This window comes from Megalobrama amblycephala, linkage group LG13 (assembly GCF_018812025.1).
Source record: "Megalobrama amblycephala isolate DHTTF-2021 linkage group LG13, ASM1881202v1, whole genome shotgun sequence".
NCBI lineage: Eukaryota > Metazoa > Chordata > Actinopteri > Cypriniformes > Xenocyprididae > Megalobrama > Megalobrama amblycephala.
Genome location: NC_063056.1, coordinates 5,794,697 through 5,820,646, shown reverse-complemented (window position 1 = coordinate 5,820,646; position 25,950 = coordinate 5,794,697). Strand labels below are relative to the sequence as shown.

General features: G+C 37.0%; 1 protein-coding gene across 2 annotated transcripts in view; it reads left to right on the top strand.

The window, feature by feature from the left end:
• The window catches only part of bckdhb (branched chain keto acid dehydrogenase E1 subunit beta), a 95,332-nt gene that overhangs the window by 61,005 nt on the left and 8,377 nt on the right, over positions 1-25,950 (top strand). For both annotated transcript variants that reach the window (XM_048152175.1, XM_048152174.1), the window contains exon 9: positions 19,878-19,964. In XM_048152175.1, coding sequence (XP_048008132.1) covers positions 19,878-19,964 — 87 coding nt within the window. The remainder of the gene's footprint in view (positions 1-19,877; positions 19,965-25,950) is intronic.

Here is a 25,950-nt window from a genome sequence, read left to right as displayed (position 1 = left end):
TACAGCAATACAGCATATTTTATACTGTTTTAACATGTATGCAATATTGCCTACATTTAAACTCATGTAACAAACATTTTAGATGTAAAAGTTAAACTTTTAAAAGTAATTTAAGTGGTCTGTTATCCCATTTTCACCATATCAGCTCTGGTTCTTGTGCTTGAGATGGACTGTGAGCTTCTAATCCAAATTAATTATATTCATTATCTTTAGAAATAAAGTCGTGTTTTATGCAAGGCATCAGGTGTTTCAATCATTTGAAAAGACAGATGCGACACTCGTTTATGTGACTCACATTTCGTCCCTGTTTGTTGTTTTGCATTAAAGGATTAGTTAAAAAAAAAAAATTCTGTCATAAATTACTCACCCTCATGTCGTTCCACACCCCTTACCTAATACAAATTAAGATATTTTTTGATTAAATCCGATGGCTCAGTGAGGCCTGCATTCATAGCAATGACATTTCCTCTCTCAAGATCCATAAAGGGACTAAAAACATGTAAATCAGTTCATGTGAGTTCAGTAGTTCTACCTTAATTTTATAAAGCGACAAGAATATTTTTGTGCGCCGAAAAAAACAAAATAACGACTTTTCATCAATATAGTGATGGGCCGATTTCAAAACACTGCTTCATGAAGCTTCAGAGCTTTGCGAATTGAATCAGTGACTCGGAGCGCCAAAGTCACGTGATTTCAGCAGTTTAGCCGTTTGATATGAGATCCGAGTCACTGATTCGATTTGTAGTTTTGAAAAGTTTTGAAGCAGTGTTTTGAAATCGGCCCATCACTATATTGTAGAACTACTGAACTCACATGAACTGATTTAAATATGTTTTTAGTACATTAATGGATCTTGAGAGAGGAAATGTCATTGCTGTGAATGCAGACCTCGCTGAGCCATCGGATTTCATCAAAAATATCTTAATTTGTGTTCGGAAGATGAATGAAGGCCTCACAGGTGTGAAACGACATGAGGGTGAGTAATAAATGACATTATTTTCATTTTTGGGTGAACTAACTCTTTAAATAAAATGATTTAAAGCACAGTAATGATTTTATAGATAAAATAAAACGCACAAATCTGAATTTCAGAGGAAATGCACCAATTCTGCGACGCTGAGAAGAGAGAACTGTACTAGAGACGGCAGAAAATTTAAACAGCCCATGACACTCAACAGTTGAGTTCTCATCACGTCGACGCCGGAGGGGTGCAATGTTTTAATTGAGTCAATTTACTTAATTTCTTAAGTATGTTAAAGATTAATTATATTGATTTGAATTAAGTAATATTTGTGGTTCTTGAAACAGATCAGTTTAATTTTCCATTCTCAAATATTTTGATAGAAATTTCACAAATATATTAAGTATATTAAAAAAACTAACAAAACAAAAAACTAATTTGTTAGTCAATTACTACATTTTTTTTTTTTTTTGTGAAAAAACTTAAATATAACTAAATTTAGGACAAAATCTTTAGTCAATAATTTTGGTATGTTCGACTCAAACCATCAAGTAAATAAGATTTTATTTAGTTAATAAAATTAATTATTTCTGGGTTATTTACTAAGCCACTGAATTATTATTTTTAGATACTAGAATGTGATTTTAATATATTCTGATGTCTGATTTATAAACTAAAATATTTTTTGAGTTGTTTTAAATTCATGATTTCAGTCATTAAACTGATTATCAGTCTAAATCATTTGGAACAAAGAATCCAATATTATATATATATATATATATTTTTTTTTTTTTAATTATTGACTGAAATTTGGGTGTATTGGTTGATATTGTATTTAAAGGTGCCCTAGAACTTTTTTTTAAAAGATGTAATATAAGTCTAAGGTGTCCCCTGAATGTGTCTGTGAAGTTTCAGCTCAAATACCCCATAGATTTTTTTTTTTTTAATAATTTTTGATACAATTTCATTTTTTTAACTGCCTATTTTGGGGCATAATTAGAAATGAGCCGATTCAGGGTGTGTGGCCCTTTAAATCTCGTGCTCCACACCCCAAGAGCTCGCGCTTGCCTTAAACAACATAAAAAAAGTTCAAACAGCTAATATAACCCTCAAAATGGATCTTTACAAAGTGTTCGTCATGCAGCATGTCTAGTACAGTACAGTGTTTATTTTGATGTTTACATTGATTCTGAATGAGTTTGAGGCTATGCTTCGTGGCTAACGGCTAATGCTACACTGTTGGTAGCATTGTTACGTAACAGTCGGTGTTATGTTGAGATTCGCCTGTTCTTCGGAGGTCGTTTAAACAAATGAGATTTATATAAGAAGGAGGAAACAATGGAGTTTGAGACTCACTGTATGTCATTTCCATGTACTGAACTCTTGTTATTCAACTATGCCAAGATAAATTCAATTTTTGAATCTAGGGCACCTTTAATTTTAAATGGTCATTTCTCTTGTTTTTGCATTTAGATTACTTCTAGATTACCGTCATTGCTTATTTAAAGCAAAACACTAATCATTAAGACTGTAAATAAATAAATATACATTTTTTTGTAGTGTACAATGTAATGTTGAGGTGCCTAAATTTACATGTAGCATAAAGCACATTTTAGATAGATGTCTCAATTGGATTTGATTTATAAATAAATGACCTGCAAAGAGAATCTTTACTTCTTCTTGTGGATGTTTCTCGTGAGTTAATTTGAGTTCAATACAGGTACATTTCCGTAAGACTGTTGGCTGGAGCCTCGTGTCATGAGCTTCCGGCAGGAAGATTACAGATTATTTACTACGGTTGGTTATGTGCTCCTCTAGTTGTCTTTGCAGTTTATTTACGAGTACTCCTCCTCTCTCCTTTTCTTCTCCTTTTTAATCACACTCCATTTACAGCCTTCATCAGATCTGCTTTTCTGTTCATTTCTGCAGAGTTTGCATTCCTTGGCTCGGCACTCACGAGATTTCTAGAATTCCTCTCTGTCTCTGTGTCATTGCTTGGATGCGAGCTGGAGAAATTCACACAGGCTCATAAAAAGCAAAAGAGGGATAAGTGACTTTATTCACTCAAAGTTTCCCCCTCTCTTTTTCTTTATAGTGTCTCCAACCAATGACTTATTCATTTACTATGTAGTGGATGTAGTGACGTCACTGTTTATAGCGGTCCGGAGACGTAACTGTTGTGTTTTCGATAACAAACTTGTGTGCTCATTTTAAGTTCTCTTTGTGTAGGTGGTGGTGGTGGGTTGTAATGATTCAAAAGGAACATCAAATTAAAATTGATCTTGCACCGTCTCTGAAATGAATGTGCTCCAATAGCCAAATAGCTATTCAGACATTTGTAGCATTCTAAAGTCACATTAAGCTTCATCTTTTACCATTCAATCAATTCCTGATGGATAAAATCAAGTCCCGCTATGTTTTTATTATTGTTAAATCCTCAATTTCACTCATATGCATGACATAATGCAATCAAAATGGCTTCAAAGGGATGGTTCTATCAGATGGGATAAATTCTATCATTTATTCACCCTCATGTCGATTCAAGCCTGTATGACTTTCTTCTGCACAACACAAAAGTATCTTTTTCTCTATACATGAAAAGTCAGTGGGGTCTAATATTGTTTGGACCCCAAAGCTCTTCAAAATGTCTTACACAGAATTGTGGGTATTGATTGCACAGCAGGACTCTCATGGAGAAAATGAGTTGCTCATGGTCCAGTGGCAGCATTATGTAATTGAATGGAGGTTTTGGTCTCCTGAGTGGACTGAAGTTAGTTATGGTTAGTGGAGTGAGGCCTGGGTTGGCTCTGCTCTATTGTAATCATGTGGCTCGATAATTTGAAGTCCAGGTCACGCAGGCTCCAGAGCTAAAAGTGTCCCACAGGGCCACTATCCAAGTCTTTAAGAGATGTTTTTGGTGCTCCAATAAAAGTACGTTTTACAGTTTGAAACCGGGAATGACTGATGTCTCCAGTTTCACACCAGCAGATTAACTTATGTGTTAATAATGTGCAAAATCACACCCACTCTCAGAGACATTGAGCTGATGGCGTTTAGTGAGGCACTCACTGAAGGAAACTGTGAGAGGGTTCAAGCATTAGTGAAATCATCGTTTATTCACCCTGATGTCATTTAAATGTGAAAAAACATTACTTCCGTGAAACTAAAAGGATTCTCTTTTCCATAGATTTAAAGTAGAAGGTGGTTTATACTGTCAAACTCTCCAAGCACAAAAGTAGTCCAATACTCTCACAAGTCCTCTGAAATGCAGGTATTGGTGGTTGTTCTTGTACATTGGAAAATTTGATTCCGAGATTGAGCCCGGAATCATGGGAGATGTCGTCTTCACCTCACAGCCGGTGGAAAAGAATCGGGACAGGACTCGAGCAGAAATCATGTTCATGGATGAGATTATTAATGTTACTGTAGTATGAAGCAGAGCGGAGCGAGTGCTGTGGGAGCTGAACGAGGCCGCTGGAGCGATTGATAACGAGAGACGAGCGCGACACGCGGCTCGAAAGCTGAACTTTTATTGTGCCACAGTCGCCGCTTCCGTTTCTTTTCTAGTGAAGCGTGTGTGGGGTAAAGCAGCGCTGTCTTATCATATTAGATACATTTGTGTGTGTTGAAAATGATGTTATAACGTTACTCTGTGCGTTCACTTGGCGTCTGCTGTGAGACACTGTTGCACACTGCAGTATGTAATGATATTTTAATAAATGCTGGATGGCTTGTCTTGATAAATGGCATACAACATATTGTATGACAGAGAAAATTCTGTATTACTGTTACTAAAAATAAAGCTGCATCTGATTATGCTATGTTAGCCTCTTGAGAAAATTGCATTTTGGTGAAAACATGGTACTCGCAGAAAAAACAAAACAAAAACAAAAAAAACGAGATTTAAACAATAAGACTAAAAGTGTTGAGCTATATAACAATGATTAGTTTTCTGTCAATGAATTTATCCAAACAGTTGCTCACCTGTCTAATAAAACGCATAATATATTAAAGCATCTTTGGTGTTTTCTGGGTTTCTACAAAATAAAACTGGAAACCGAGACGCGAGTATGATGTCATTAATAGGCGACACACGGATACGGTCCGTGTCCTGGTTAAAATTGCTTATTTCTCTGGATTTAAACATTCTTGGAAACATTTGGGATAATATAAGTATACAAGTCGACCAAATATATAATACTGTTCTGGTGGTTTTTGGATATTTTATATTTTATATATTTTTTCCAAAAATCTTACGTATTGTGCCTTTAATATTTTTCTTTCCTCTTCTGAATACCATTAAATTTGACTGATTTGTTGTGGAATAAGTTGAACTAAAAAACATTTTTATAGGGTTTAGAATGTTTTTTTTTGTTGTTGTTTTTTTTTGTAAATTGGATTTACTGGTATTTTACTCTCTTTCTGAATGTAGTAATAAAATGTGACTCATACTCTGATGTAACTTTTTTTTTTTTTTTTTCTCAATGCAATTTTGACCTGGTGCGACTTATAGTTATTTGCAGTTTATTTAGTGGAATATTTAGCATATTTTATTTTCTTGCAATCACTTACTCCAGTCCGAGTGTGTGCATGTGTGTATGTATGTATGTTAAACTTACTTTAACCAAATAAATATAGATCTTTTAAACCTATTTATTGAAATGCCTTCTGCATTCTCCTTGAAGTGGTTTGTTTGCTCTTGTACTTTTGGATTCCCTACTCTTCAGCTCTGAAAAGGTGTTTAAAGTGTTTTTTGATCTTTCTGTTGCTCTGGGGTGGTGGCCTGTTTTGAGGGATAAAGGCAGGTCACGTCAGGCCTGCCTGAGTTGGCTGAATCGGGTTTAATTGGGCTTTATGGCTTGTTTGGAGCTATTTCGGTCTGAGGGCTCCCCTGGCGTCTAGGCTTCATGTTGGCCGAAGGCCTGTCACCCTGATATTCTCCTGTTTCCCACGCTTGCTAATAGCGCTCTAACTCGCTAAACCACTGATTAAGAATTCAGGCTGCGCTTGAAGCCCATTTGTCATGGAGATCACATGGTGTTTGTGAGTTATGTCCATGCAGTGGCCTCTGATTAAAGGTTCACAAACCATTTAAAATATAATGCTCCACAGCAGTGGCACATCCTTAATGTGGGCAGGATGTGTAAATGTTCTCTAAACTCTTGAAAGTTGTGGGCAGTTATTTTTATCCCGTTTTCGCCGTATATAGAACAAGCGCAGCTGAAGACTAAGGGGCAGGACTAATCAAGTAGTTGCCTAGTTTGTATAACCATTGTAACCCAAAAACTGGGTACAAATTTGTGTTGCAGATCAACTTGACAACATGAAAAGCACTAAAGTTTCATGTAAAAGCAGAAAACCTATATATTAGCTTGTAAGAGACGCACATATTTTTATTCAAAATTAGCTGCACAGATAAAATAAATTTAAAAATTGTGATTTTTTTTTTTTTTTTTGATTTTTTTTTTTTTGTTTTTGGTCATGACCAGGGCTTGATATTAACACCCGCCAACCCACCAAATGCGGGTGTATTTCAGCAGTGGCGTGTAATGCAGTCACTCCTGCTAGCCACTTTGGCGGGTTGAATTTTATATATAATACTGTATATACGTTTTTCATTTCATAGTCTTTTAAAAAGGCATCTGAAATCAATATCAATACTGAAATATCTGTAACGCTTCCAATATCATTTTCCGCAGGAATAGATACACAATACCAGCTTCTCTTTCTCTCTCATCTCTCGGAAAGCGAGTTGACACACAAACCCTCCTCCCTTCACTCATTTGTTTCATTTGCTCCGGATGAATATTGTTGGTGTTACAGGGCTTGATTTTTGGTGTGGGATTGCGTGTATTGCTCATTATTTCACTCATTCCTGCAGATTTTGTGCTCACACCCAAAAAAGTGCGCCACACAAAGCCGCCTTTCAGTACTAGATTGAGTTCTTTTTTGCTGCTTAATGCGCTTAAACAGTCAAATACACACAAAATAATGTCAAAATGAGTATTCACTAGGGCTGTAACGATATGCGATATGAAACCGAAATCGCGATACGCAGGTCCACGAACCTGTATCGCGATGTGAGAAGGCAGAATCGCGACACACCCCTTCCAACTCCCAGAGTTATCCTTCCTGTCCAGATCCAATGCTACCACATTTTTAAATTACTATAAGTATTAGGGGTGTAACGATTTATCGTAGATGGTGTGTCTCAATCAGCTCTCTAGTTCAGTAAGTGTTTCGGGCACACATTGAATCTTGCAAGCAGGTTTAAACGTTTCTCATGTCAGTCTCTTGCATGGTCGCGTGAGAAAAGTAGTGACTTTCTTTCACCGCAGTGCACAGCAACAGCTGTGCTCACAGAAAAGCAAAAGACGCTTGCGATGCTTTGCTTTAAGTTAGGGGCCGTTCACATATTGCGTCTTTTCCGCGTGCAAGTCAGTTATTATTTTCAAATGTAGCCGGGCGGCAGGCGCGCTCATAATGGGATCAACGCGGTCGCGACGCGCATGCAATTCTCAACTTCTCAGAATGCCGCAAGCGCACCGCAGGTCGTGTGACAAGAATCAACCGATCAGCTATGGCCTTTCCGTAACAAAACATCAAAAGCTCAGCCGAACAGCTGATCATAGCTGATCATAGCTGTTCATGGTGGTTTTTATATCTTATCTCCATCAATATATCTCGTAGTAAAACTAATGCAAGGGCTAGAAATAATTTATCCTTTGCAGAAACATCCTGATCCTCTTGGAGAGCTCAGTTCATGGTTGCATAGCAACGACCGACGCCACGGGAGCGCAATCGCTTTGGAAAGAAGGAGAAGCGGTGCGGCCGCGCCTTCCACGCGTTTTTAGACGCGATATGTGAACGGCCCCTATTCATAATTCTAAGTTCATGTTAAATTTAACATTTTTTTTCAGTGACAGACAGCCCTATTCAACTGTTAATTTGAATACAGAAGGTTTTTATTAAAATTTTATATTTATTTATTTTATTGAAATGTGATCTTGTATGTACAACAAGGAAAATTATTGAAATTTGTTCATGTTTTTTTTAATAAATCTTGTTTGAATTTCAGTTTTTATGTTATTTTTTGTTCAAAATATCGTGATACGTATCGTATCGTGAACTCTGTATCGAGATACGTACCGTATCGTGACCTGAGCGTATCGTTACACCCCTAGTATTCACGTAAACACAGTCAGTTATGTTTTAAGTGAACGTAAACAGTTGAGAAAGAAGACGCATATGTGTAACAGTATAATGGATCAGTGTGTCAGGTCTTAAAGTGACAGCAGCCTAAAATACCTGCTGCCAAATTATGAGATATTATAAATATCTATATGGCAGTTTTTTCCCATGGTATCAATGGCCAGGTTGTGTCCAGTGGAAATCCATTAGCCACAGTGGCTGGTGAGCAAAAAAGGTAATGTCAAGCCCTCATTTATAAACCGTGCGCACAGATTTGATCTTATAGTGTGAGTATGCTTAAATCCTCGCCAACGCTCATATTTATAAAAACGGTCTTAGACGTGGAAATGTGCTTAGAGCCACGTCAGGGTCTGAGCAAACGTACGCACTTTTCATTGTCAGATTACCGCAGGTTTTTGGAAATCTATTCTTGCAGTTTGCCAAGGATTTGGACGATGACTGTTGAGCTTTAATATGTAAATGACATTAATTAAGTGTCGCTTAAAATGCGGAGAACTGAAACTGTTCAGCTGCGCACAAGTTCAAGATCATTTGCGATTTTATAGATTCTGAAAGAGGCGTACGCTCGTTTTCTGTGTGTACCTTCATTCTATGAATCACACGTACGCACATTTGAGAAATGATCGTAAGATCAAATTTAGGACGGTTTCTGTGCAACGTTTTATAAATGAGGCCCCTGGTCATGACTACTTCGTAGTGATCATTTACACACTTGAGGTATAGCTACGAGCAAATATAAATGGTATCCAACAAGCAGGCCCGGATTAAGAACACATTGGGCCCTGGGGCTATAGCAACACCAAGGGCCCCCTTTCCATCTGATTGCCATGCTACAGTGTCTTGTACCACAAGAATTTTTTTTAATTGTTATTATTTTTATATTTCTACAAATCATTTTATATAAGCACAAGCACACTAAATATTCCATGCTATTTAACACATTAAAAACTAATGCATTAACTCCAGATATGAAGTCCAAACAAACAGGTTGCCAAAAGCAGCAAAAACATTTGTCATACTTCAGTCATACTTCCACAATGATTACTTTACCATGAATACTTAAGAGAGATAGTTCACCCAAAAATGAAAATTTTCCTACTATGGAAATGAATGGGGACCAGCCACTGTTAGGTTACCCACATTCTTCAAAATATTTTCTTTTGTGTTCAACAGAAGAAAGAAACTCATTCAGGTTTAAAACAACTTGAAGGTGAGTATGTGATGACAGGATTTTAATTTTTGGGTGAACTATCCCTTTAAGGACAAGGGTCCGCATGCTAACTATTAGGATGCTGTCACTTTAAGACCTGCACGCGCTCGTGCTCAACTCACTTCAGACATAACCAACTGTGTTTATGTAAACCTTTTGTGTATTTGACAGTATTATAGCACAATCAGACGCGACAGATGAAGTCCAGTAGTCAGGTGCTGTGTGTGCACGCTTCAGGTGTATGGGGTCAGAAAAAGCGCATCTCAGAACAGCACACAAATGACATGTTTAACTGGCAGGGCTTTAAAGCACATGCAAATAAAGAACTTTTGTGATTGCGAATAAGTGCAGTGTCCCGTGAGTAACTCTACCGCTGTGTTAACATGTGATGTGAATGTGTCAAGGTCGAGTTGTACGGATGGAGGCACCAGAACTTCAAAGGCAGATAGTGGAGACAAGTCACATGTGACATTGGTGTTCATCAAAAAACAGTAGGTTAATTCGGGATTTTTTATGCGGGTGATGATGATGATGAGAGAAAAACACTGACATTCTGAATTCAAACGGCAATAAAATCAATCGACTCGTCCCTGTAAATGTTGAAAACACCTTACGTTTTCATGAGAAACAATTACCATCCGAATAGGGCTTAACTGGTTATAAGAATAATAACTTGCTGCAGCTGCTATCTCACCTTCTTCAACGCACGCAGATCGGCGACGGTGTCGGTGGGTGAAGATAATTGTGAGCTGCCGCTGCACGCGGGGTCTTCCACTGGCTCGGATGTTTTATGTGAACCGAAGTAGTCAGTTAGTTTTGGAATTTTTGCTGTAAGATTAGCATCCCTTTTCTGCCTTTCAAGCTTATTTTTCCTTTTTTGCGCACCACTGTCACTTTTTTATCATTTGAACACCAGCGAGGCTGAACAAGCAATAAAGGCCAATTTCCCATTTTCTAGTCTACATGCGATAGCATAACGCATAGAGGCGTTTCCCGATGTCATGGCGCGAATTGTAAAGTGATTTTGATTGGACGGTGATTTATAAGTCATGGTTTCCATTTTCCAGTCATTTTTTCTTGTTATTTTATTAGACACAAATCAACCACCTATGACTTGTCAATCTAATTTCCTCAGCCCCACCTAGCCCTTATGTTAATCTGGCCCTGCCAGCAAGTAGTATTTTCTAGAATTTGAGATTCAAAAAACTAACAACCAAAAAATTCTTTGACTGATTTTTTTTTTTTTTGACAGTGAAACCAAACAAGTATGTTTTCCTTAATTCAGTCTTCAATATAACAAGTTCTCATGTATTTAATATTTTAATGTTTGACAAGCTACAATAAAGGTTTTCTATTTTTATTTATTTTTTTTTTTAAATTCTGTTTTTCAAAGTGTTTTTTTATTATTATTTTAGCAAAGTGCAAAGTCAAACTTTACATGCACATTCATGACCCTAAATGAAAAATATTCACATAATTGACCACAAGACAACAGGAAGTTTAAAGGATTGTCCAGCAGGACCCCTGGCGCTGTGCCGTACAGGGTGTGTATGGGAACAGCAGTAAACATGATATTTCCCTCCAGTGAGCGGCCCGTCCTAATCACAGCCCTGCTGCACAATATGCAGTAAAGGATCCGCCACCGCCGCCACAGCGGAACAAAGCGCACAGACGTACTGAGCACAGGGCAGAGAGGACTTTAACCCCTTACGTTCAACATCCGCTTCTCGTTCTCTCCGCCCAGATCTGTCCTTTATTCCCATTCCCAGCTTTTTGTGCGATATTGCATGTTTATTGAACAGATAGTTCAGACTAAAATCTGTTAGGTGGACCATTGTAAAATCGCTGATATACAAACACATCAGGTTGAATTCTTCAATTCTATAGTCGAAGTTATTTGGCATCCTGAACTATACTAGGCATAAAAATGGGAGAAAAAAATCAATTCTCGGATACATCGCAATTTTCTCTTCAGGGATTCTGACTCAATTCAAGAGTTTAGTTTAGAGACAGTTGTGTATTCTGCTTGCTACAAACACAAACACACACAAAACCTTCAAAGAAATATAAAAACTTGCATAGGTTTTCATGGTTAAAGAAAAATGCAAGGGCTTCATTACACAGGATATATGCTGTGAGAAACGTGCACTTTGCTTGACAATGTGTGGTTTCACCCACCAGTATTTCAGAGTTTTCCCTTCCACGTGCTCTACGAAGGCATAATTTTTGTCGTTTGAAATGCAGTATAAATTCGATAAACGAAGCTCATTTACTGACAGATGTCTGCTTTTAAATGGACATGTCTGCATTGTGTGTGTTTGTTCTGAAGGACGCTTTCTGCAGGCAGTGGTGTGTGACACTGTAATCGGTTAAATAAACTTTCATTTCCAAGGGCTTTTATGAAGCAATATTTATATAAACACAGTCAGTTATGTCTTAAGGACAGAACAAAACATCTGATATGTTCAAATAAATCCGTGCATTATAGTGTGAATGCAGCTTATTAGGCTTCCCGCTGCTCATGATGACAATAATCAGTAATTCTCAAAAATCAATAATGTAGAGGAGTAGAGAAAAGCCCCTCACTGCACTCGTCTAGAAAACTTTCAGATTCTTAAAACACTACTTGTTCACCTATTAAAGTGTCCCCTAAATGTGCTTTGAATGCCATTTCGTGTTGACTTTTAATATACGCTAAACAAAAATGACAGAGTACAGTAACAGAAATTAAAGCAGCGTATGATTGTCTCTAATGGTGAATCTTCAGTGTGAGCTGTTATGTCTCTTTCTAGCACTTTTAGACCATGTTTAATGTCTCCTGTTTGTCCCTCCGCACAAGATTCTTTCCGCAGTTGTGTAATATCCACGAATGTGTCTGAAAGCATTGATGTACTTTTCAAACGCACCGCTAATAAAAACCATTTCATCATTATGATCCCTCGCGTGGTAAGAGAGCTCTGTTACGGCAAGGCTTTGACATAAAGACCTCAGAGGTTGTGTGTTATTTTTGCTCCCTGAGTAACGTGTAATTATTTTGGGCTATTGTATGGCTATTGTGCAGCTGCCTATATTGAGACTGTATTGCTGTCGCTGCGGTCATTATACATTATGGTTCGGAGCCCATTTAGGAGATGAAGATGATTAAAGGGGTTGTTAAAGCAGCGGTTCTGAATTGGTTTTGCTTCAGGACCCAGAAAAATGCTTTGGCATCCACACTGTAAAAAAAAAAAAAATATGGTTAAAAAAAAAACAACAGCTGTAGTTGCCAGAACTTTACCGTAAAAAAAATACGGTAGCAACATTTTAGGTTTTATGGGACAGCACTTGGTTTACTGTCCATTTTATAGTTCGGTTTTTCACTGTAAATTATACGATGACTTGTTTTTAACGTCCAAAAACTGTAAATTTAACGGTATTTTACTGTAATATTACATTAAACTGTTAGATCTATTATAGTTATTCACTGTATATAGTTTTTCGCCGTAGCATTTTTACAGTATTTTACCGTTAAATTCACAGTCATTTTTTTACGGTGCAAATACAGTACCAGAATAACATCCATTTAGACGTTTTGGAGGTAACTTCAGCTTCAGGCATATTATCTGTTTTTGGTTTTAATTAACTTTATACAGTACTGGCCAAAAGTGTCCGGAGGGGATTTTTGTTTTTATTGACCCTAGGGAGGAACAAAACTTTGTTATTTGGCAAAAAAGGCAAACTACAGCTACAGGTTTTATTTTACGTGGCAAAAAAATGCATAAAAAAATAAAAAGCTCATAGGAAAAAGGGGGTCAAATTGCAATATTTTATTTATTTATTTATTTATTTATTTATTTATTTATTTTGGGATAGTTGTGATTGCTAAAAAAAAAAAAAAACACCAGGTTTGCTGTGCTGCTTTGTAGTTTGGCACAATTTGGCCACAATTATTATTAATTAATAAGTAATTATAATAAATTACTATTATTGTTAAATGAAAAATAATATAATTATTGTTTTTTTTTTTTTACATTATAACCACAAATTTACAATACTAATATTTATGGCTGTCTTAATTTCTTCAAAATTAAATGTTAGCCATATCGCTCTTTCTGTTTTATTCTGATTAATTGTGCAGCTGTAGAATTGTTTCATAGAAAAGTCCTTTTTTTTCTTCTTTCTTTTTTTTAGGATAACCATGAACTCTAAAGCCCCAACAATACACAAAAATATCACCATGACTCTGGTTTAGATACTCACTGCTGTTAAAGTCTCATCAGAACGTGAACGACTTGCGTGTTTTCCCTGTGTGTGAGAGAGAGAGAGAAAAAACGAGAGTACGAGTGTCCAAGAAAAGCCTCCTCTCTCTATTCATCTCGGGTCAGTCAGTCTTTGAAATGAGCGCATTGAACTGCTGGTGTTGAGAGGTCATCCGTAAATAAGCAGTTGGATGACAGCGCTGACCACTAGCTCTGTCCTTTTTTAGAAGGACGGCGTTCTGAATCCGAGAGGCAATGAGAAACATTCATCCGTCCGGGATACATAGGCACGGCACATTGGACAATAAAATCGTCATCCGCGCCACAGGCCGTAGTTAATGTCAACACATTAGCTTCTCATTAAGTTGTCTGCTCAGTTCATGAAGACAGAGACATGTGTTTTAAAATGCCACTAGAACCTCATAAAGACAAAATAGGATGACTTCATTTTGGGCCTGTGTTTGTACTCCCAGTTTTTCTTCCTTGAGCTGTTTTGCTGGTCAATTGAAGGCTGTTTTTGACAATGTATGAACAAGGAATTGAATTAGACAGGTGGCAGTGGGATACCAAAATGCAGCCATGGTGAGCATATGCTTACTTTCAATGCCTGTTTAGTTACATATTTCTTAAATGAGCCCATTAAATATTAATGGGTGTTGTGTGGCTGTTATGTGGTGTCTATTAGCTCTGTGGCATCTACAGTGTCCCTGAGAAGTATTTGCACACTTACGCTACATTTAAATGGGTATTTGTATCCCCTCAAGTCCATTTATAATTTAAGCCAATATTTTGTCGTCTGAAACGACGCCCCTGTTGTGATTGGCTAGCATCATTCCATAGGAAAATCACCTGGGCAGTGACGCCGTCTTATCATTATAGCATTCAACCTCAATCATCCATTAATGGTGTGATTTGCCATTAGCCTTTTCAGTACGTCACCTGAGGTATTTCTGGAAAACAGCCAAGCCGTTTCAATCGGTCACTGTAGAGTCTCGCTCCGGGGAAGTGAAGTTCTGTCCCGTGATACAGTAATAACAGTCGACGGTTGTTTGCGTCTGAACTATCTGTGGTATGTGCTGTGCCTCTTCAGGATTTTCCCTGACACTCTGTTCACTCCTGATGCTGCTGGGTGGGTTGACCGGGTTAGCAAGTGCCACACATCTCTTTCACCTAACTCATGAGCTTTATCTGGAGAGTTTTTCGCGTTAACTCAGGGGCTAATGCTGATGAATGCTGTATCTACAGCAAAATTCCTTGTTTCTTGTACTGTCTGGTGAACCTTCATTATGGATTTTGACCTTTCTTCCTCCTTGACATTATTTGGTCGAAATAACAGTTTGTGGTTGAAGATCTGCTAGGGTCCAATCCAACATAATAAGAGTTTAATTAAAATGATAATCTAAAATGATTGTATAACAGGTAAATGAAAAACTAAAATGTAAGGTAAATGAGAAACTAAAAACAAGCAAAACTAAAATAAAGTAATATTTAAAGCTTCTGCAAAATTATTTTACAGTTTTTATTATTTTAAATGCTTTTATATTCAGTTTTCATTTTAATTTTAGTTTAATTTTTAATCATTTAATGTTCATTTAATGTCATTATTTTTTATAACATTGTTTAGGTTCAATTTATTTTTAGTTCAGTTTTATTTATTTATTTTTAGTAATTTTAGTGCTTAATTTTGTGGGTCAGTTTTCAATGCAACGTTGACATTTTAACATTTATTCAAATAGAAATTTTAAATTGCAATAATACTTCACAATATTACTGTTTTTACTATATTTTTCATTAAATAAATGCAGCCTTGGTGAGCATAAACATTTTCATTCTTTCAATTTGGTGATTCATAAACTTCTTTCAAAAACATTTAAAAATCTGTTGGGAATTTGTCGCATCGCATCACATCCAGTGTAGTGTAAGGCTTCAAACATACTCTGTAAAAAAAAAATCTGTGTAAAAAAGGGGGATGTAGAAGACATTACCATCTTCTATAGTCAGTTTCTCTTTCAGTTCAAACACTGTAATTACAGATGAAAAGTTTGAAGAATCTTGCTGAGCATGATAGTTAAACTGTCTACGTTTTTATATCTAGCTACTTGAATAACCTCTGGTTTAATGGCATGGACATTAGAAGGAAACTCTATCACTCCCTTGAGTGCTGAGGTTTATCACCGCCACAGTAATGCAAGTTAAGTTTGTTCAGTGGAAGAGCACACCTGCGGCGTTTTGGCCCTGATCTAATGCTGTCTGAATCTGGTCGCTGTTTCCTGGCCAGGTCTGTCTTAAAAAAACATCTAAAACTCAATCAGAACAGAAATGTGTCTGTAATAATACTGTGTCTTTTTGTCGTGCTGCAGTGTCACAGAGAGCTCTGACTGTTGTGGGACAGCTATAAAAAAATGTCTTCAGTCACACCCTTGCATATTTGCTGTCTTATCGAAATCTCACACCCTTGCTAGCACACAACCTCAAGATTCTGCCGCTGTGCATGTCTCAATCCGCTGGTATTTGAGGCATCAGAAACAGTTACAGTAACTCGAAGTCTCTGGCGTTTGACCAAATTGGTTATGAGGTGTGGAATTATTGTTAAATCATTCATTATTCTTCATTTAACTGTCATGTCCAAAGTCAAATTTCTTTGTACACCGTGTGCAGTTGATTTTTTTTTTTTTTCAACATTATTTTCTACATTTTCCAAGCACATTTTACCAATTCCAAACCACATCAATCTTAATAACTACTATTAATTTTGGATGTAATCATTTGATATGTAATTGTTCATGAAGGCTGGAAATGAAAAATGCCTTATATTCAGGTGTGCAGAATTATTAGGCAGGTTTTCTTTTACAGGCAAAATGAGCCAAAAAAGAGTTTTAACTCAGACTGAAAAGACAAAAATTATTAAATACTCATGAGAAGAATGCAATAGTAATGCAATAGTGGAAACTGCAAAGTTAAAGCATGACCGTTGGACAGTGAAATGCTCACTGGGTCAGCAGGGTCAGACAAAAACAGGTGGAAAAGAAAAGACACATGTTAACTGCAAAAGAATTAAGGTCAAGAATTAAGTGTGAAACCATCAGGAACCCTTTAGTCTCGAGCTCCACCATTTTCCAGAACTGCAACCTACCTGGAGTCTCCAGAGGTGCAAAATGTCAGAGACTTAGGTTAGGTAAAGAATCCTAAAAAATGACCCGCACTTAAGAATCACAAGCTGAAGTGTTGTGAAATACATGAAGACTGTTTATAGGCTTCAGATGGGCTTCAGGATAGGAGATGGACTAAAAAAAATCACGCTCCTATAATGCCTGATGAGTTTGGAGAACACCTGACAAGAGATTAGAGACCGTTCTTCTATACAGTATCTTTCCAGATCCTTCAGATTTCCAGCTCCATGTTGGTGCTTTATCAGTTCAACCCACTCATTGTCTATACTCTATAGGATTCAGGTCACAGAACTGGGATGACCATGGCAGAAGTTTGGTTTTGTGCTCAGTGACCAGTTTTGATTTTGATGTTTATTTTGGATCATTGTCCTGTTGGAAGATCTGTTGGTATTTGATAGAATCCATGATACCATGTATCTCAACAAGATGTGCAGGACCTCCAGCAGAAAAATAGGCCCACAATATTAAAGATCCAGCAGTATATTTCATTGTACACATGGGGTAATTTTTTATCCCGGTGTGCACCAAACTCAACTCAAGTGTTTGCTGCCAAAAAAAACAAAAACATTTTTTTGTTTTGTTTCATCTGACTATATAACCCATCCCATTTGAAGTTTCAGTAATGTCAGTTAGTTTTCAAACGTTCTATGGTCAGATGAAATAAATAAACACAATAACTTTTTGGCTGCACAAACTTAAGATGGAAGCCTGCTTTCAAGCTCTCCCATCTGTTTAAGTGCTCGGTAAAGAGCGTCATTGATGACTATTTACAACATGTTTTTGAAGCGTTGATCATTTTAGCCAATCACAGACCTATCTGTTGAGTGCGTAAAAACACTATGGCCAATCAGAGGTGTTTAAGAATCCCCTCAACAGCGCTCAAAATGCTAGGGGGAAATGCTGGTATCATCACATTTTTAAAATTTCAGTCGAAATTTCGAAGTCGCTACATGTACTTTTGACAACCCTAATTCAGACACGGGGTTGGTGTCTGAGGCAAATTCTTGGTTCAGGGCAAAAAAGTCACAACAGATTTTTAAGTAATCCATAAAGTTTCAAGAAAAAAATATTATTGACAAAAATGTATCAGAAAATACTATGTTGAGTTAAAATTCCATAGGAAATGAATACAGATTTAAAAAAAAAAAAAAAAATCCCCATCCTATGACCAAGAAATATGAAAATGACATTGATGAGGGTCAGAAACAAGTTTTTTTTTTTTGAGGAATTCATGGAATATCAAATAAATGTTTTCATTGATTAAAATATTTCAAAAATCACAACATGCCGAGTCAATTTGACCCCCTTTATGCATTATAGGGTTAAAACTGCAAGATCTGAGAAATTAGTGGCTTCTGGCCACATATAATCTTACTTCTGGGAGTAATTCTTCAGTTTATAAGTCTACTGGGAAAGTGTTTTATTAGCAATTTGTCACTGTTACTATGAGCGCTTTAAAAGAAGAACTAGTCAGTGGGTTTGCCAGAGTTCATGAGTTTCATGACATCTCAACTTTGAAGGATGTTTACTTAGTGAATTGGTAATGTATGGCCTGTTTGTCCATTTAAGTGCTGAAAAAACAATACCAATCTGTATGATGACTGAAATGAACATTTTAATTATAACATTGGCCACACATTGAAGGAAATGGCCTGCTGCGGATGTTGTAGGTGTAGTTTCTTCTGTGTCTTTGTGGAGCTCCACAGAGACCTGCTGAACTTCCACCTCAATAACTAGACCTCTTCACATTCTTCTCAGCAGATGCGCATTCATGAAACGCCAAACATTTATGTCCTTTTTTATCTCAAATAAGATCAAGACTTTTATATAATTACTCGGATTACAGTACAAACCAAAATCTTTCTGCAGGAAATGCCTGACCACCAGCGCAAGGATGAGTGCTCTTGCGATCTGCTGTTTTGCACCTGTTTTTCTCCTTTTGAAGAGCTGGCTTTGCGGCAGGATTTGTAAGTTTTATACCTCGTAGATTCTGATGAGTCCTGCAGATGTTGGGTCAGGGCTTTGCAGCTGCGTCCTGCTGTTTATTTTTATCAGGCTAACTGAAAGGCTATTTAACTGAAGTCATAATGACCATTGAAATTGAAGTATGAACATCAAACAAAATTCTTAATCAGCAGCAAATGGTGCTGCTCAAATGCATTGAGCTTCAGTGCTTCAGTTCAATTCGGGCTTGCACCATTTCCAGATACCTCAGACAGGAAGGTTTCTGTGTTCTGATTTGAATATCACATTTTGCCATTTTAAAAACCTCACCTTTGATTCATTGGAATTGGAAATGAGTGACTCAAGCCGGAATCAAACACTGGTTGCCCTATCAGGATGTACGGTACTGTTACAAAAAAATAAGTAATCTCTTAAGGTCCGGGTATACATTTTTTTCACCTTCCGCTCCATCTCACTCACAGTCGTGTCTGCTTATCTTTCAAAGTATACTCAAGTGCGGATGGACGAGTTTTACGCATACGTGGTACAAATGCTTTTTATACTCTACCAGATGTCAGAGGGCAGCACTGAGTCATGTCATTTACAGGACATTCACTTAGAAGGATAGAAGAAGAAAAGTAGCGCATCCACCATTGCATGCAAAAGTTTAAATCAAGAACCAAAACAAAAACGATAGAGAAGGATAGGATGCTTTATTTACTGCAGAGCCTCCTGATGATGTTGTATAACACGGACAGCTGAAGAATACTTTGGGCTTGAGTAAACAATGTTTTGCGAATTTGGTACCTTGCTACAGTGTGCTGCATTTCAGCAGAACTCAAGAAGTATGCTGTGAAAAGTGAAAGCTACGTTAAGATTTAGGAGTTTAAAAATGCATCTATGCCTGATCTGACAATAAAACTGTCTGTTTGTTGTTGAGATTTTAGGTTTTGGTGTTATGGTCATGAGCTGAAATAATATGGACCCAACCCTTTTGTCTGAACACAAACACTTGTGCGCATATCCATGTCTAAAAATAGACTTGATTTGCTAGTGTGGTGTTATAAAATCATCTGATTTTCAGCTCTTTGGGTGCTTTCTGAATTCAGTTGTGTTTCAGCTTATGTTCTCTTTCCTTCCAGTCGGTGGTGAAGACGGGTCGGCTGCTCGTCAGTCATGAGGCTCCAGTGACCGGAGGCTTTGCTGCTGAGATCAGCTCTACGGTTCAGGTAAGAAGCAGATGGGAAATCAAGGTTCTTGGGGATGTCATGAATTAGAGATTAACCAGTACTGATTATGTTCAAGCATGACCTATTAACACTCGGCAAGCGCCAAATGTGAGTAAAAATCGGCGTTGGCGAGTATATGAAACGTTGTCAATCAAGTTGGCATTTTTTATGAATTCTAACAATGCAGTATTGTGAGAAGATGAGCGTGAACAAACTTCAACGACGCTCGGAACAGTTAACAGTTAACAGTTCAAGTGCAAAAAGATGTGAAATGGAACTTAATTCATTACTCACTCGCTGCATGTGAAGTTAAAACAACTGAAGCGCGCCAGAAAGCCGCATCTCAGACAGCGCACTAATACTAAATTGAGTTCTCTTCATGTCTTCTTGCGCTTGAATGGGCAAATTCACACAAAATTATATAGATATAAAAATGCCCGTCTCAGTGAGTATCCTAGTAAACATAGTAGGTTATGTTTTAAGTGAACATAAACGGTAACTTAACAATAATGTTAATTAGTTAACTACATTAATTAACATGAACTAATAATGAACTGCACTTCTACAGCATTTATTAATCTTTGTTAACGTTAATTTCAACATTTACTAATACATTTTTAAAATTTTGTTAGCATTAGTTAATGCACTGTGAACTGTTGGACGTCTCCAACAGATCCAATTTTTCACCTAAAATTGGCCAGGAAGAGCTCTAGGACTGACCCTCCTGTCCGCACTCAGTTAATTTGGTCCTCGACCTCGGGTTCACTCAAACCCACTACTCTCACCACGCGGTTTCAGTTTTGTTTTTATCAAAGAAATCTCTTAACCACACTGGCTTACTGCAGAGCTGTCTCAACCACTATGGTTTATTCCTTTTCCCCAAATCATAAGTATAATTTTCTGTGTAATTTTTTTTAATTTGTCTCTTCCCCATATTAGTCTCTCTAGATTTAACTTAAGAACTAGTCTGACCAACTAGCTGGTCACCATGGGATAATCAAGATATTAAATTATCTGACTCATTTTCTCTTTGTCATCATCGATCATTTAAGTAATATTATGCAAAATATACTTGAGTCCTATGAATCCTATCCCAGACTTCTGTTTTCAAGCCGACTAGTGTAATTTAAGGCCCTGATATACTCGCAGCAAAGTTCTTTTTCATTCTTCGCTTGGGGGTAAAAGTTTGAAATGCCTTTGCAGCAAAATAATGTTGCGAACATCCTGAGAGCAGCGTTTAGATGAATATGTAAATACAGTTCAAATTACATCACACAAAAAGCAACTTTTAACATTCTAGTTGCCCATCAATCCAATGTCTTTGATGGAAAAGAGTGTTAACAGATCCAGCCTGAGAGGTCAGTGTTACAGCAAAGTGTTCAAGAAACATTTCTTCTTATCAGTGAAAATGAAAATGGTTGTGCTGCTTCATATTTTTGTGGGAATCATGATTTAAAAAAAAAAAAAATAAATAATAATAATAATAAATAATAATAATAATAAATAAAATATATATATATATATATATTTGGACGGCCATTTATTTAAAATAGAAATCTTTGTAACATTTATTGTAACTGTATTTACTGTCACTTTTGATCAATTTAATGCAGCCTTGCTGAATTGCCTTGCAGTACAAAAATTGTACTGAGCCCAAGTTTTTGAACAGTAGTGTACACATTCATGAGTGTCTCAGATCTCAGCAAGCTCGTGCTGATGGTGGAAATTTTATCAAGAGATTCATCCATGATGCAGGGCCCATCTTTAAATATAAACATCAGTCACGTTTCCACTGACATCAAAGTTTGTTAAAGCACCTGTGTGTGTGTGTGTGTGTGTGTGTGTGTGTGTGTGTGTGTGTGTGTGTGTGTGTGTTTGAGCGCGGTGGGCACGCTCGGGCAGTGATGAGTCAGCCGGATGTGCACAGATAATGGCATTGAACAGAAAAGTTACAAAAAAAAGACTATTAGTTGCACTATGTAAAACCTGAACTGTGGTCAAGCTACTGATGTCTGTGATAATGAAGGCCTGTGAATCTGCCCCCCACCAAAACACCCAGGCTCCAACACAACACATGCCAATGTGCAGTCATGACATTGCCTTTTGGTTTTTGGTGATGTTTGCTCAGGGAAGCATCACTACATCACAAAAGTGTGTAGTCCCACTGAACATACTTAATTAACATGCTGTTGAAAGTGCATTTCATATACATGCGTTGCATTTGGTTCTGTTAGCAGATCTTGAAAATCATCCTTTTGCAAAACACAGTGAAATACACCGTACTGACCAGGGACGTGCACAGGGGGGTTGCTCAGGTTGCCCGGGCAACTGCCCATATGCCCTTCTCGACTCACTTTGCCCTTCCGAGGTGGAAAAAATAAATAAAGAAATCATACAATGGATGCAGAATTTCACGTAGGCCTAGATAAAAAAAAATAAAAAATAAAAAAATCGCAAAGCCTCATTCACTTCCATATTCGGGCATCCGTCCTAAAGTGAAAGTCAGTAGGGGAAGGGCAAACTCTGTTTACGCGGCTGCAGCGCTGCACGCGACCGGCACCTGAGCTGAGCCTGCATGAGCGGCACTAGAAGGAGATTGTCGCGGTTGTCGGATGAGACGACTTATGAGACATGACTTGTTGGTAGGGGAGAGCCCTTTTTTTAGGTCAGAGCAACTGCCCCTCAAAATTCCTGTGCACGTCCCTGGTACTGACGGTGTTTTCTGCACTGCTGTTTAGCTTGAATTAATCCTACTCACTTAAAGAAGACCTGTTATGCCCTTTTTTAAAATTATTTATTTTATTTTATTTTATTTATTTATATATATTTTTTTACAGATGCAGCTCCTCTCTCTTCCCAGTCTGTCAGTAACGCTCTGTTTAGTTCTTCTAGTCTCTATGAAGCCCCTCCTTCTGAAAAGCACAATATGCTCTGATTGGTCAGCTGAACCATGTGTTATGATTGATCTACTGCTTCGAGTGTGTTTGGGAAATGTCACGCCCGCAAGTTTCAACACACTACTAACTTAACTCAACCAGGCCTCACACTTTTTTGCATATGTCTTTTTGATAAAATACAAGTTAGAGGGCTGCATTTGGATTGGGGTCCTACGGGACTCAATGAAAATCTGGCGGGAGTGGGCAATTTTACCTTTACTGCAGGTGGGAGTGGGTGGTCAAAAAATACAGCGCAGGATTTGCCTCGTAACAAGAAAGGACAACAAATGAAGTTCACCGCAGTCCATCAGTAACATTTTCTTCCTCCATAGCAATCTGGAGTAGGCTAGGCCAAATGATTCATTATTTGAACGTTTTTTAGTATTATTACTTTATTTATATACTTATAATTTTATATACAGTACAGTATATATACACACACAACAGTTCTTTCTGGTTCTTGAATCTGATTGGCTGAGAGGTGTTTCCAGCCATGCAATATTCTACCAGTATCACCACGGGAACCGTTTCACCGTGTGAATCACTCCGCTGTCAGCATTCTCACAGCAAGTGTCATGGCGGATGAGCAAACCCACTGTATTTTTATAGATACTACTGTTATTTTGTAACAGAATGTAGTTTTATGAGTATTTTACACAAGAAAATAGTTGTTTAGACCTCAGATATGCAATTTACAACACAGCGACCGTTCAGCGCTCATGTATCCGCAGAGAACAGCTTCATCTCGGCCAGTCTTTCGGGAATTTGTGTAGATAGTGTTTAAACATGAGGTATAATTCTTTTTGGGTATATCAAACGGGCAGTCTTTGGTCTTATTAATCTATTACTTGTTCCAGAGCAAATAGATTTGGCTTAAGGGTTATATTATGTTTCATAACTTTATATTTACATTGAAATTAAATCATGTACTAACTAGAGTGCTAACTGTTTGCTGTTTTATTTCTTATTGTACTACTTATACTGTTATAATGGCTATAGTTGTTGATTTTAAATATTATTGTTCAATAAATATCTTATATTAAAAACATTTTTTGGTATTGAGAAAGAGTCCATTAATGATTTTGACTTCAGTGAAAGTTACATTAATATGCCATTAGATGGCGGCAAAGACGGTCTTTTTGAGTGAGTCAGTCAATCGCAAAGACTTTTATATTGAAACGGACTGAAACAAGGAAACAAGGATGTTGTTTTTACTTTAAACAACATCTTACGAGACGCAACTGACAAATGCATTTACTAGTGCTGTGATGGGAAATCCTCTCAAATGTTAAAAGGACAAAGACAAAGATATTGCTTTCCTCAGTGGACATTCAATCTGATTTTGTGATTATGAATATAAGTTTGACGTGAAGAATATCAGTTAGATGCAGGTAATACACTCACAATCTCTCTCATAATACTCTACATATTACAGTTTCAATGAAGCGACTCGTTCCTTCGTTACTAGATCTAAAGTGACGTATTAGAATTAGTAACGGAGGTTTGGTCTCAACTGTTAAACTGTCAACTTGAGATTTGAATCCGTGGCAGAAGGAAGTAGTTTCTCACAAAAGAGAGTTTTTAAAGACAATTCATTGCTGTATGTAATCACAATGCCATAGGTAATCACAGCATGCTGATACACAGCCAGATCGCGTGGCTACTCGTGTGATATTGCTCATATATATAAATATATACATTAAATCAGTGTGTTCTTGAGGTGAGTTGGCCACCTCATTCTCGACTTCTGCAGAGATGGTAAGAATCTAGTGGTGTTACTCTGTCACAGTAGAGACAAATTCAGCTTTGTGCAGCAGAGATGCTGAAGTCATTGAGCGGAGGATCTTACAGAAGCTGAGACTGTGACAGCAGATGACCATACTATTATTCCTGGATCGAGGGCTGGAACACGGATATATTTCAGATTAATCTCCGTGTTCCTGGACAACTCCATGGAATAGTTGGAATAATATTCAATATCATCTGTCTCGTTCTCTTGGTCTGTGTATGAATAAAGCAACCAGTTTCCTCTGGAATGTGTGTGTGTTTGAGGGGTCAGGTGTTCCCTATATTGTGTGGACAAAATGGATGGTAAGGTTAGTAATACCAGAAAATTTGGATCTTGTGGGGACATTTTTTGGTCCCCATGAGGAAATCAGCCTATAGAGCATCCTATTTTATTTATTTATTTATTTTATTTGTTTAAATGCAAAAAAATTCTGTGGTAGAGGTAGGGTTAGGGGACAGAATGTACAGTTTGTATTGTATAAAAATCATGTCTATGGAAAGTGCACATAAGGCATGTCTCTCTTTATGATGCAAGCATGTTTTAGACCGTATCTGTGTGTCTACTTTTCAGTTCATGAGTTCATTTAAATTCATTTGAAAATTATTTAGAATACAGCATGTTGAATTGGAATAATAGGAAGAATTTTCTGCATTGTAATTCACACAACAGAGGATTTTTATTAGCTTAAAGTCAGCATGAAATGAATATTCACCCCGTTTTATAAATGCATACTATATATATATATATATATATATATATATATATATATATATATATATATATATATATATATATATATATATATATATATATATATATATATATATATATATATATATATTTTTTTTTTTTTTTTTTTTTTTTTTTTTTTTTTTTTTAATTCCCTATTATATTTCATGTAAACTATCTTCAATACTGTCCAAACAATTAACAGTCATTAGAACAGATGTTAATTTTGCAAAACAGCACCTTGTGCTCAGCTTATTGTGCTCGGATAAATAAATTCAAATGACAGTTCTGCATTCTGTTTGCTACTTCAGTTCATTTTCAGCAATAGTGATTTTAAAATGCATCTCAAATCAACCCTGATTTGTGGAGACTCATGGGTAAAAAACATGAGAAATATCCAGTCCTGACATTTGTTACTGTGCTGAGATGATTCGATGTTTCTGCATGTATGAGTGACAGTGAAGCCTACTGACATGCACAAACACTGACTATTATCAAGCGAAAAATAGCATGAAGTTCAGAATGATCGTCT